At 45.3% G+C, this 12,217-nt stretch overlaps 2 protein-coding genes across 6 annotated transcripts in view; one reads left to right on the top strand and one right to left on the bottom strand.

The window, feature by feature from the left end:
• The window catches only part of Tnrc6c (trinucleotide repeat containing adaptor 6C), a 99,164-nt gene that overhangs the window by 58,027 nt on the left and 28,920 nt on the right, over window positions 1-12,217 (top strand). For all 5 annotated transcript variants that reach the window (XM_090351289.1, XM_090351288.1, XM_090351286.1 and 2 more), the window contains exons 6-8: window positions 2,994-3,200; window positions 6,818-6,984; window positions 11,643-11,723. In XM_090351289.1, coding sequence (XP_090207415.1) covers window positions 2,994-3,200; window positions 6,818-6,984; window positions 11,643-11,723 — 455 coding nt within the window. The remainder of the gene's footprint in view (window positions 1-2,993; window positions 3,201-6,817; window positions 6,985-11,642; window positions 11,724-12,217) is intronic.
• LOC150052050 (uncharacterized) overlaps window positions 1,889-12,217 on the bottom strand; it is a 125,184-nt gene continuing 114,855 nt past the window's right edge. Inside the window, exon 8 of the transcript XR_016538373.1 lies at window positions 1,889-1,935. The gene's annotated coding sequence lies outside the window, so the exon portion shown is untranslated. The remainder of the gene's footprint in view (window positions 1,936-12,217) is intronic.

The following is a 12,217-nucleotide window of genomic DNA, read 5'->3' on the forward strand; positions in this document are numbered from 1 at the left end:
TGCCTTCTCACTTGCGGTTGGTATGAGCCTGAGGAAAAGTGATGCATGGCAGGTAGTGAAGTAGCAGTTCGCTTAGCCCTGGTTTAGCCCCATTCTAGCAGTAGAGCCCCGATAAAAGCCTTTATCAGAGTAAGTGACCAGGATGCGCTCTGATGCTGCCTGGTGTGCTGCACCACCTTGTGTGATAGCACCTTGACGCCCAGAACCTGAAGTTGTCAGGTCATGGTAGCACCAAGCCGTTCTTTCTACTCCTTGAGGGAGTGGACACCGCATTTACTTATGTCTCTAAGGCAATTAAACAAATCCAAAAAACACTTGACAGCGCTCTACAGAGCACTTTGAGCCACAGGGCCAGTTCCAGTTTTCTTATGGTTAATTCGAGATAAGAATCTCTTGGACTAGCTGGGCAAGGTGGCTCATACCTGAAATCCTAGCTATTCAGGAGGCTGAAATCTGAGGACTGCTGTTCAAAGCCAGGCCCGGTACTAAAGAACTTGAGATTCTTATCTTACAGGCAGGCCTGTGGCTCTGCCTGTAATCCTAGCTACTCAGGAGACTGACATCTGAGGATCAAGGTTCAAAACCAGCCCAGGCACAAAAAGACCTGAGACTCTTATCTCCAGTTAACCTCTAGAAAATGAGAAGTGGGGCTTGGCTCAGTGGTAGGGCAGTAGCCTTGAGCAGAAGAGCTCAGGGACCGCACCCAAGCAGAGTCCAAGCCCTATAACCCACCAAAAAAAAAAAAAAGGAAAAGAAAAGAAAATAGTAAGTGGGCCAGTAGCTCAAGGGGTAGTGCTGTAGCCTTGAGCTGAAGAGCTCAGGGACACCCAGGCCCCAGAGTTGAAGCCCCATGACCCACAAAAAAAAAAAAAAAAAAAAAAGAATCTCATGGACTTCCCTGTCTGAGCTGACTTTGAACCTCAATCCTCAGATCTCAGCCTCCTGAATAGCTAGGATTACAGGCACAGCCACTTACTTATATAGTTTGTTGTCTCCAACATGAAGAAAGCTTATTTGGGGTAGAGGTGCAGCTCAATAGTAGATTGCATGCCTAGCTAGGTTTGAGGTTATAAATTCAATCCTCCCACTTCCTCTCCCTCTCCTCCTCCCCCTTTCCCTTTCCCCCTCCCCTTTCTCTCTTTCTGTCTCTCTCTCTCTCTCTCTCTCTCTCTCTCTCTCTCTCTCTCTCTCTCTCTCTCTCTCTGTCTCTCTCTCTCACACACACACACACACACACACACACACACACACGCAGGTAGGCTCCAGTGGCTCGTGTCTATATTCTTAGCTACTCAGGAGGGTAAGCCATCCCAGACAGAAAAGTGCTTGAGACTCATCTCTGATTAACCACCTAATGCTACAAGTGGAGCTGTGCTTCAGGTGGTAGAGCCCCAATCTTGAGTGGAAGCCAGATTAGTGTGAGAGGCCTGAATTCAGGCTTCAGCAAGAATTTAAAGTGAATGAAAGCTACAATTTCTTGTGGTGTTTGTTAGTTTTGCTAATTTGTTGTTCACAAATCTGTATTTGTTCAGTTGAAGGCACTGAAAAGAAATTAGGACTCCAGAACTCCTTGGTACAGAAATGGTATACTAAAAAGAAAAAAAAAGAAATGGTATACTAAAAAGAAAAAAAAAGAAATGGTATACTAAAAAGAAAAAAAAAGAAATGGTATACTAAAAAGAAAAAAAAAGAAATGGTATACTAAAAAGAAAAAAAAAGAAATGGTATACTAAAAGTAGTATGATCTGACAGATGTCTTTGATTTCTTTTTTTTTGCCAGTCCTGGGCTTGGGGTCAGGGCTTGAGCACTGTCCTTGGACTTCTCAAGGCTAGAGCTCTACCACTTGAGCCTCAGCACCACTTCCAGCTTTTTTGCTATGTATGTGGGGTACCGAGGAATTGAACCCGGGTCTTCATGCATGCTAGGCAAGCACTCTTCCACTAGGCCAAACTCCCGGCCCCGTCTTTGATTTCTTGCATTTGAAGTACTCCAATACCACTCAGCTTGAGTCTGCCAGGGTCCTTTACCAGTAAAGCACCTGGCAGGCTTTCTCTCACTCAGGTTTGTAGTTCCCTGTTGGTGCCAATGGCTCAGCACAAAGGCCTCCCCCAATTCCACACGCACAGGCTGGTCACCAAAGGATGTGTACACGCACAGCTGGCTTGGCACTTGTCTAAGCTGTGGGCACTGACCTGAACTTCCCATGCTTGGCCGTGGTGGCTGGGCAGCCTCAACACACTCAGCAGTACTAAGGTCCCTCACACCTCTAGCAGCTGTGCCTTGCTTGGCTGTGGCAGTGGGTTAATGGTGAAGCCAACTTAGCGCAGCCACCTCTGCGCAGGTCTGTGGGGCTGTAACTTGGACCCAGAGCCTTACACACACATTCACGCATGCAGGCACACACTCTGCTACTGGACCACCATCCTTTAAAGGGCATTTTGATCTTTTTAAATTTTTCAGTAGTATCAGGGTTTGAACTCAGAGCCTTGTGCTTACTAGACAGAAAATTGCACCACTTGAACTATGCCCCTTTTTTACTTCATTTTTATCATGACAGTCCTGCATACACCTCCCACATACCTGGAATTAGTTAAGCCACTACACCCAGTTTGTGGAAACGGCATCCTCACTAAGTGTTTTACCTGAGCTGGTCTTGACCTTCGATTTCCCTTAAGAACAAAAGTAATAAATTTCACAAGTGTGAATACCTATATTGAGGCTAAACTGTTTAAAATTTACATTAACTATTCTTATTTGATAGCATAAGCTTTCTCTTATGTCAGAGTCAGGTGCTTTCTAGTGTGTGGGTACTGCTTGAAACATTTTCATTTCTTGGTGAGGCAATGAACTCGTGAGAATTCCCCTGGTGTAAGCCTTTTGAGCGGTAGTGTCAGACCCCACAGGAGTAGTAGCATTGGAGCCGTCGTGATAGTTGAATTACAATTTCACTTTCTTACTTTCTCTCTTGTGGACACCGTTTCCATTTCATCAGGCTGGGGAGAAATGCCGAATGTGCACTCAAAGGCTGAGAACTCGTGGGGAGAGCCCTCTTCCACTGCCACCCTGGTGGACAACGGCACAGCGGCCTGGGGGAAGCCACCCAGCAGTGGCGGCGGGTGGGGTGACCATCCTGCTGAACCGGCGGTGACTTTTGGGAGAGCCAGTGCTCCTGCCACCGGCCCAGCCCTGTGCAAACCAGGTAAGGCCCTCTTCTGACAGTTTATTTTTATTTTTGCCAGTCCTGGGGCTTGAACTCAGGACCTGCACATTGTCCTTGGGCTTTCCTCAGGCTAGTGCTCTAGCCCCATGACCCACAAAAAAGAAAAAAGAGAAAAAAAGAAATGTGGGCTAGAGGTGAATTAAGCAATAAGGCACTTTCTTGCAAGCACAGGCCCTAAGCTGAGTCTCCAGTACATCCAAAAAGGGAGAAAGGGACATGAGGCAAGGGAAGGGGGAGGAGACAAGGGGAAGAAGGAAAGGGAAGGGAGTTTAGAATCCAGATGTGGTAGTGTACATGTAACTCTGCACTAGAAAGGTTAATTAAGGCAGGATGACCACGTTCCCAGCCTGCCAACCTCACTGTCAACAAGACCCTGTGAAGGAAAAGGAAAAGAAGGAAAGTAACTGGGAATTTATGTTTGGTACCATTCTAAGGGGCATCTATTTTAAAATCTGAAACTTTCTGACACCACAAGTAGATAAGTCACATGTTAGGTCACTAGCAAAATACAGGTACACTGTTAGTATTCTATATAGATACTTTCTGCTGTGTATGTATGGCATATATGCCACAACAAGTGAATGCCATGCTTCTATGGCATCTTAATAATCATGTAGACATTGGAAGCATGGATTGGTTGGTATAGTGGTTGCCAATGAGCAAAAGCATTAGGTACCAAGATCAAGTCCTAGTCTTGCACAAAAAAAAAAGAAAGATAGATATACCTCTAATCCTAACTAATCAGGAGGCTGAGATCTGAGGATCATGGTTCAAAGCTAGCCCAGGCACAATTAACCTCTAGAAAATGGGAAGTGGGGCTTAGCTCAAGGGTAGGGGATAGCCTTGAGCTGAAGAGCTCAGGGACAACACTCAGGCAGAGGTAAGGAGCTGAAAAGCTCAGGGGCAGCGCCCAGGCCGAGTTCAAACCCCATGACCCACAAAGAAAGACAAAGAGAAAGAAAGAAAGACAGAAAGACAGGCTGCTAGTGGCAGAAAAATCCAGAAGTGGCACTGTGGCTCAAGTGGTAGCATGCTACCTTGAGTAAAAAGTAGTTCAGGGACACCATACAAGCCAAGTTCAAGCCCAAAAAAAAGAAAAAAAAAAAAAGAATTGGGGCTAGGAATGTTAGGAATGTGGCTTAGTGGTAGAGTACATGCCTAGCATGCATGAAGCCTCAGCATCACGAAAATAGAAAAAGCTGAAAGTGGTGTGCTGTGGCTCCGGTGGTAAAGTGCTAGCTTTGAGCAAAAGAAACTCAGGGACAGTGCCTACACCCTGAGTTCAAGCCCCAGGACTGGGGGAGCAGGGGAGTAAGAATATGTAAATATTCTAAAACCTAAAACTATGTGAGTGAGAGCCTCATGGTTCCCACCAGTCAGTAAGGATGTTGACTGCCGTGCTCATGAAACGCAAGCCCACTTTCCCAGCAGGATGCGGAGACCACAGCATCTTTCCTCTTGGGCTTTGTGTTTGAAGGCAGAGACTTGCAGCACCCCAACACTTCTTGCCTTGCTCTCATTTTAAAAAATTAGCACTTCAGGATCTCCATGTTTGTGCTTTAAATTTGCAAAATAGGCTTAAGAACATGGGTCAGAGGCGGAGCACTTGTCTAGCACTCATTTCTTACAGGTACCTAGACTCTGGTTACTGTCTGGAGTGTCTAGTGTATGGTGTCTTGCAGTATGACACTTACCATATTCATGAAAATATAAAGTCACTGGACTTATAGTTAATATTAAATTAATTGTTCACAGCTTCAGAATCTTGCTGTTTTCCTAGGTTGTCCTTTTCCTGGATTTTCAAAGGCAACTGTTGATTTTGTGTTTCAGTACTTTGCCAACAGTGGGTCCGCATGGTCACTGCCCTCCTGGAGTATTTGTCACAAAGCTACAGGATCAAGAAACTTCCTGAGCACTTGGCTTCATGCCATAGTATATTTTGTTCTTAGAATTTCCCTTAGGCCAGGCACCCGTAATCCTCGCTGCTACTCAGAGGCTGAGATCTGAGGAGGGTGGTTCAAAGCCAACATAGGCATGAAAGTCCTTGAGTCTCTTATGTCCAGTGAACCACCAGAAAATGGGAAGTGTGGTAGAGGTCTAGCCTTGAGCTGAATGGCTTAACAACAGTGCCCAGGCCCAGAGTTCAAGCCTCAGAACCTAAAGGAAAAAGAAAAAAAAAAGAAGAATTTGCCCTTAGGTTTGTTGGGTACTTACCTATCTGTATTGTCAGTGTCATCATCATCATCATCGTTGCATCATCTTCAGGGTGTTGGCTACCTGTTGCTAGTCAAGTCTTGTCTTCATGTAGTGGATCTTCCAAAAATCACTTTTTTGTTGTCGTTGTTTGTTTTTGTTTTGTTTTGGTTGTAGGGCTTGGGATCTGGGCCCGGGTGCTGTTCCTGAGCTCTTCAGCTCAAGTCTACCACCCTACTGAACCACAGCACCATTTCTAATTTTCTGGTGGTTAATTAGAGATGAGTCTCTCAGTCTTTAGTGTCTTCGTTGCTGGTCGTTAGTGTCTTTATTGCCGGGGCTGGCTTTGAAGCTTGATCCTTAGACCTCAGCCTCCTAAGTAGGTAGGATTACAGGCGTGAGCCACCGCACCCAGCTTACTTTGTATTTTTTTTTTTTTTTTTGCCAGTCCTGGGTTTGAGCTCAGGGCCTGAGCACTGTCCTTGGACTTTCTCAAGGCTAGAGCTCTACCACTTGAGCCTCAGCACCATTTCTTGCTTTTTTCTATGTATGTGGTACCGAGGAATCGAACCCAGGTCTTCATGCATGCTAGGCAAGCACTCTACCACTAGGCCAAACTCCCAGCCCCTACTTTGTATTTTTAACGAGGAAAAAATTACACTCTAACATGGAAACTAAGCCTGACTTTCTCTTGCCCCAGGCCTCCGTCCTAGAGTCTGTGGGCATGTATTGGGAACTCATCAGAGTTCAGTTGGCTGGTCCTACCCTGGACTCACATCCCCCCTGCCAACTTCCTCCTGTGGCCAAATTGGAGAAGCACTGATCTGTGTGACAGTGCCATAGGCTTCGCTCGAGACTCGAACCCAGGACAATGATGCTTTCCAGGCATCTACATTTGAGTAGCCTTTTCTTACCATGCAGAGAGTCTTGTCTCTTAGAATGTCTATGTTCCAAAATAATGTGTAAGGATGAGAATGTGGCTTAGTGGTCGAGTGCTTGCCCAGCATACATGAAGTACCACATACACAGAAAAGTCAAAAGTGATGCTGTGGCTCAAATGATAGAGCACTATCTTTGAGCAAAAGAAGCTCAGGGACAGTGCCCAAGCCCTGAGTTCAAGCCCCAGGACTGATATTAAAAAAAGAGAGAGAGAGAGAAGAAGAGGAGGAGGAGGAGGAGGAGGAAAGAAGTGGTGTGTATTTGGTTGTAGAAGTTGGGACAGCATAGCATGTTGGTGGAGTCTGAGGTGGAGCCATGGCCTCACATACATGGTACATGTCTGGAAAGCAGGATTCAGTTTTTACACCAGGGGACATGAGGAGGGAAGCCGTAGCACATGCTACACTTGCTTTCCTGTGAGTCTGAGAAGGTTTTTTTTGTTTTTGTTTTTGTTTTCTCTGCAGCTTCCAAATCTATGCAAGATGGCTGGGGGAGTGGTGGGGATGAAATTAACCTGGGCACCAGCCAATGGGAGGACGAGGATGGGGACCTATGGAGTAATGCTGCCTCCCAAGAAAGCACCTCCTCCTGCAGCTCCTGGGCCAGTGCCCCCAGGAAAGGACTTCAGAAGGTAGGCGGCGGTGGCGGGCAAAGAATGGACAGGAGACAGCCATGGCTGACTGGTTTGGAGGGGGCATCTCCAACGAGTAGTAGACCTGAGCTCCCAGGGTACTCTCAGGACCCTTGGTTGTCCCTGAGACCCTTTGCCTGGTCATCAGCCAAAGATATATTTACAGGACTGATACTTGGTCTTTTCCAGCAAGTTCTGTACTTGTAGTAGAGTGGCATTTTCATCAGCTTGCCATCGCTGTAACAAATACCTGAACAAAATCCGTCTATAAAGAAGAAAGGCTAAGCTGGGTGCTGAGGAGACCTGAGAAGCAGGGTTCCAGGGCAGCCTGGGAAAAACAGTCCATGAGATTCTGTCTCCATTGAACTATTCAGAAAAGGCCAGAAGTGGCACTTCGGCTTAAATGATAGGGACTAGCCTTGAGCTAAAGAAGCTCAGGGACAGCGGCCAAAAAGAAGGAGAAGAAAAAGTTTGGATTCACAGTCCTGGAGGTTGGCCCTGTTACGCTAGCCTGCGACAGGAGCACACGGCTAGGCTGCTCTGCTCATGACTGGGGAGTGGAGGAGAAGGGAGGGGCCAGGGTTCTGTTGTCTTCCTCAAGTCATGCCTCCAGCGACCCCTAGAGGTTCCATTGAGCCCCACTCAGTCACTCTGGGGAAGTCTTCAGCACAGGCCACAGCAGGTGGCACTGTCAAGAGATGCCTTCACCCAGCCCACCACTCTGGAAGTTCTGGAGAATCCAGCCACACCTACACAAGTGACACAGTCCTCTCACGAAAATGCTTTTTATTTGAAAGTGTCTTTTATGGTATTACCAATTGGAATTGGTAATAACATAATCCATTGTAGGGGCCATGAGTTTGGCCTAGTTGGTAGAGTGCTTGCCTAGCATGCACAAAGACCCGGGTTTGATTCCTCGGTACCGCATACATAGAAAAAAGCTGAAGTGGTGCTGCCACTCAAGTGGTAGAGTGCTAGCCTTGAGAAAAGTCCAAGGACAGTGCTCAGGCCCTGAGTTCAAGCCCAACCACTGGCAAAAAAAAAAAAAGTTTGAACATAATCCATTTTAAATTTAAATGTAATAAATATGGGTAGACAGAGCTCAAACTTTCTCTTTCGTTGGTGGTATTGGGGCATACTGGTACTCAGGGCCTCATGCTTGTGAGCCACACCCCTGCCAAAGAAAACAGTCTGTTCTCAAAGCAGTAGAAGCGCCAGTACTCCTAAGTCCCTGGCAGGGCTATAAATTGGCAAGAGCCAAATAGAGGAGTGTTGACATTACTGATGTCTCAGCACCTTGAAGCAGCAGCACTGCTTGTCATAGGCATAGCCAATAACATGTGTCATGTTCTTTTTTTTTTTTTCATTCATTTTTAAAAATAGAGGGTTTTTTTGTTTGTTTGTTTTGGTTGGGGGGGGCAGGTCAGTCGTGGGACTTGAACTCTGGGCCTAGGCACTGTCCCTGAGCTCTTCAGCTCAAGGCTATTGCCCTACCCCTTGAGCTACAAAGCCACTTCCAATTTTCTAGTGGCTAATTAGAGATAAGAATCTCCTGGTCTTTAGAACCAAGGCTAGCTTTGAACCGCAATCCTCAGATCTCAACCTCCTACATAGCTAGGATTACAGGAATGAGTCATCTCGTACAACTAAATATCTTTAAGTAGTTGTACAAAGGGCAGAACTGAGCAGAAACCTTCATTACTCCTCCCTCATACTTTTTTTTTGGAGGGGGAGGTCATGGGGCTTGAACTGGGGCTTGAACACTGTCCCAGAGCTCTTCAGCTCAAGGCTACTGCCCTACCCTTGAGCCACAGCCCCATTTCCCATTTTCCAGTGATTAATTAGAGATAAGAATCTCTCGGCCTTTTGTGCCTGGCCTGGCTTTGAACCGCTATCCTCAACCCTCAGATCTCAGTCTCCTGAATAGCTAGGATTACAGGCATGAGCCACCGCATCCAGCTTCCCTCATATTTTTTAATCATATGACAGTACTGTTCCAAAAACATTAGCTGAGGCTGGGAAGGTGGCATAGTGGTAGAGTGCTTGCCTAGCAAAGGACTGGCAGAAAAAAAAAAGAGAGAGAGAGAGAGAAGGTGCAGAAGTTATTAGACATGAAGTCTCTTTCCAGTTGAGCCAGCAGGTAATGCAAGTATGGTAAATACCAGCTGGTTAATTAAAGTATTAAGACTAATTTGGCTTAGGCGACATAGTAAAGATTAAAATAGCCTTAAATAAAATACTTCTTGGGCATATGCCCATTTTTATAGTCTCGTCAATTTTATTATGCCATGTGTTCTATTATCTAATTAACAGTCAACTTTGTTGCCCAGACTGACCTCTGAGCCTGGACTCAGCAGTCTTGCCTCAGCCTTCCAAGTGTCTGGGACTGCAGGAGAATGCTACTAGGATTTCTTTTCTTTTGATACTGTATTGTGCCAATATTTGTCATTCAGCCTTAGTCATTGTAGATGAGAGGGAAGGTTCTTAGGCATGGTTTGTGGTGCCTCTGGCACATGTGGCACCCATGGGCCCCTGTCTAGGATACTCCATTTCTGAGGATACTCAGTTTCTAGGATACTCGGGTTAGTTACCTTTCTCCCCTTTCTCTTCATCTTCATTTTTCTCCTGACTCCTTTTTTCTTACTAGGTGTTTTCTTCTTTCCTTATTTGTCCTTTCATTTACTGATATGAGCCCTCTGCATTTTGTTGTCTAGAATGAAACTGGTGAAAGGATAAAAACCATGTGATCTTTAGTAACCTTCATATACCACCAAGTTCATGGGAGCAGCCCTTGTGATGATTTACTAATGGAAAGAGTGCCCATTTGTGATAGCCCAATTATCTCTTTGGGCAAAAAAAAAAAACCAAAAAACTTGATTATCCTGCTTTTTGTAAGCCCATTAACTATGCATGTGAGCCAAAGTGCAAACGGACTCATATACTACAGCATGACCCATCTTTCGTTTTTATTCTACCAAGGCTTGAACTCAGAGCCTCATACTCTTGCCCAGCTGTTTTGCTGATGACTGTCTCTCTGCCATTTGAGTCATGCCTCTGGAAGGCATTTTTGCCAGTTAATGGGGGCTAGAGTCTCGGTTTTGTTTTTGTTGATGGTGGGTTTTGGTTTTTTTGTTTGTTTTGTTTTGTTTTTGCTAGTCTGGGGCTTGAACTCAAGGCCTGGGCACTGTCCCAGAGCTTCTTTTGCTCAAGGCTAGCAGTCTACCACCTGAGCCACAGCCCCACTTCTGGCTTTTTTGAGTATTTTTTTTGCAGATGAGAGTTCCACAGACTCCTGCCCATGCTGACTTGGAACCCTGTTCCTCAAATCTTAGCCTAAGTTCAGTAGCTAGGATCATAACACCTGGCTGCTTTTGTTGTTTTTATCTGGGCTGACTGAACCTCAGTCAGGAGGATTAGAACTATGTAGGGTATAGATTTGTCTTTCATATAGAAAGTACTTAGATTGACAGAACTGTTTTTAGTAGGAAAAAAACACAATATAGGATTCCAGGAAAACTATACAAGCATTCTTTCAACCATTTCTGTACAGTACCAAGCAGCAACTACTTAACAGAGATGCCAGCAAGGCACTGGCCCAGAGCTGCTTTAGCCCAAGGTTCGCAGTCCACCACTTGAGCCATAACACCACTTTCAGCTTTTTCTTTAAACCTCTTGAATAGCATATAGGTGTGAGCCACTGGCATCTAGCTATAGTTCATTATTATTATTTTATTTTACTTTATTTTTGCCAGTCCTGGGGCTTGAACTTAGGGTCTGGACACTGTCCTTGGACACTTTTGCTCAAGGATAGTGCCCTGCCACTTGAGTCACAATACCACTTCAGGCTTTTTTCTGTGTATGTGGAACCAAGGAATCAAACCCAGGGCTTTGTGAAGGCGAGGCGAACACTCTTACCACTAGGCCAAACTCCCGGCCCTACAATTCTTTTTTTTTTTTTTGCCAGTCTTGGGCTTGAGCTCAGAGCCTGAGCACTGTCCTGGGATTTTCTCAAGGCTAGAGCTCTACCACTTAAGCCTCAGCACCACTTTTGGCTTTTTTCTAGATATGTGGTACCAAGGAATCAAACCCGGGTCTTCATGCATGCTAGGCAAGCACTCTATCACTAGGCCAAACTCCTGGCCCCCCTACAATTCATTATTAATGCAAAATATTCTCTGACTTTTATATCAGCATACCTTTCAGATACCTTCCATTTCTAATAGAAATGTATTAGAATGTGTCTGGTGGGCTAGGTATAACCTAGGGATATAGCCCAGGGGTAGAGCACTTGTTTTCATGTGCAAAGAGCAGGGTTCCATCCTCAACACTACAAAAAAAATTCTTTTTTAAATAGAAATTTTTTAGCCTGGCTCACACCTGTAATCCTAGCTACTCAGAAGGCTGAGATCTGAGAATCGAAGTTCAAAGCCAGCCGGGGCATGGAAGTCTGTGAGACTCCTTTCTCCAATTAACTACCAGAAAATCGGAAGTGGAGCTCTGGCTGAAGGGGTAGGGTGGTAGCCTTAAGCTGAAGAACTTAGGCACAGCACCCAAGTCCAGAGTTCAAGCCCCACGACCAACAAAAAAAAAAAAAAGAAAAGAAAAATTTTTTTAAAAAGGACTCACTCATATTTTCCCTTTCCCATATTTCATTCTAGGGCATGAAAATGTCTGGTAAGCAAGACGAAGCCTGGATCATGAGCCGGCTGATCAAACAACTCACAGACATGGGCTTCCCGGTAAGTGGTGTATTGTAAGAGTGCTCCACGGCTCCCAGGTGGACCACTGATTCATGTCTGGATGTGCTAACAGCCTTGCTGGGGGGGAGATTACTCACTTCCTGAGGTCTTATGTCTCCTTTAACCTGGGCAGTTTGGGATAGGGACTATTCCTTTGCACTACTGCAAAGTCTCACTCAGTTCCATCAAAGTAGCGTATAGTATCCATGAACCTTTAAAGTTTCTTATTTGGGTAATTTATAATTAAAACTGAATGTCCCTAGTTTATACAATGAATTAAAAGATCACAAGAGGAAGCTTGGTATAAACAGTAAATATGAAGGTCCAGAAAAGCATCCTAACCAAACCTATTCAGTTCCTGAGTTTCTGGTGGTATGCAAAGAATACATGGTCCCCTGAAGACATCAGAGTATGGCCAGTTGCTGAGGTTAGCTGCTGTCTAGCAGGTGAGGGCTGTGCTCTTTTTCCCCATGTAAGCATGTGGCAATAAATAG

This window comes from Megascapheus bottae, chromosome 17, assembly GCF_031878675.1.
Source record: "Megascapheus bottae isolate mThoBot1 chromosome 17, mThoBot2.hap1, whole genome shotgun sequence".
In the NCBI taxonomy this organism is placed as follows: Eukaryota; Metazoa; Chordata; class Mammalia; order Rodentia; family Geomyidae; genus Megascapheus; species Megascapheus bottae.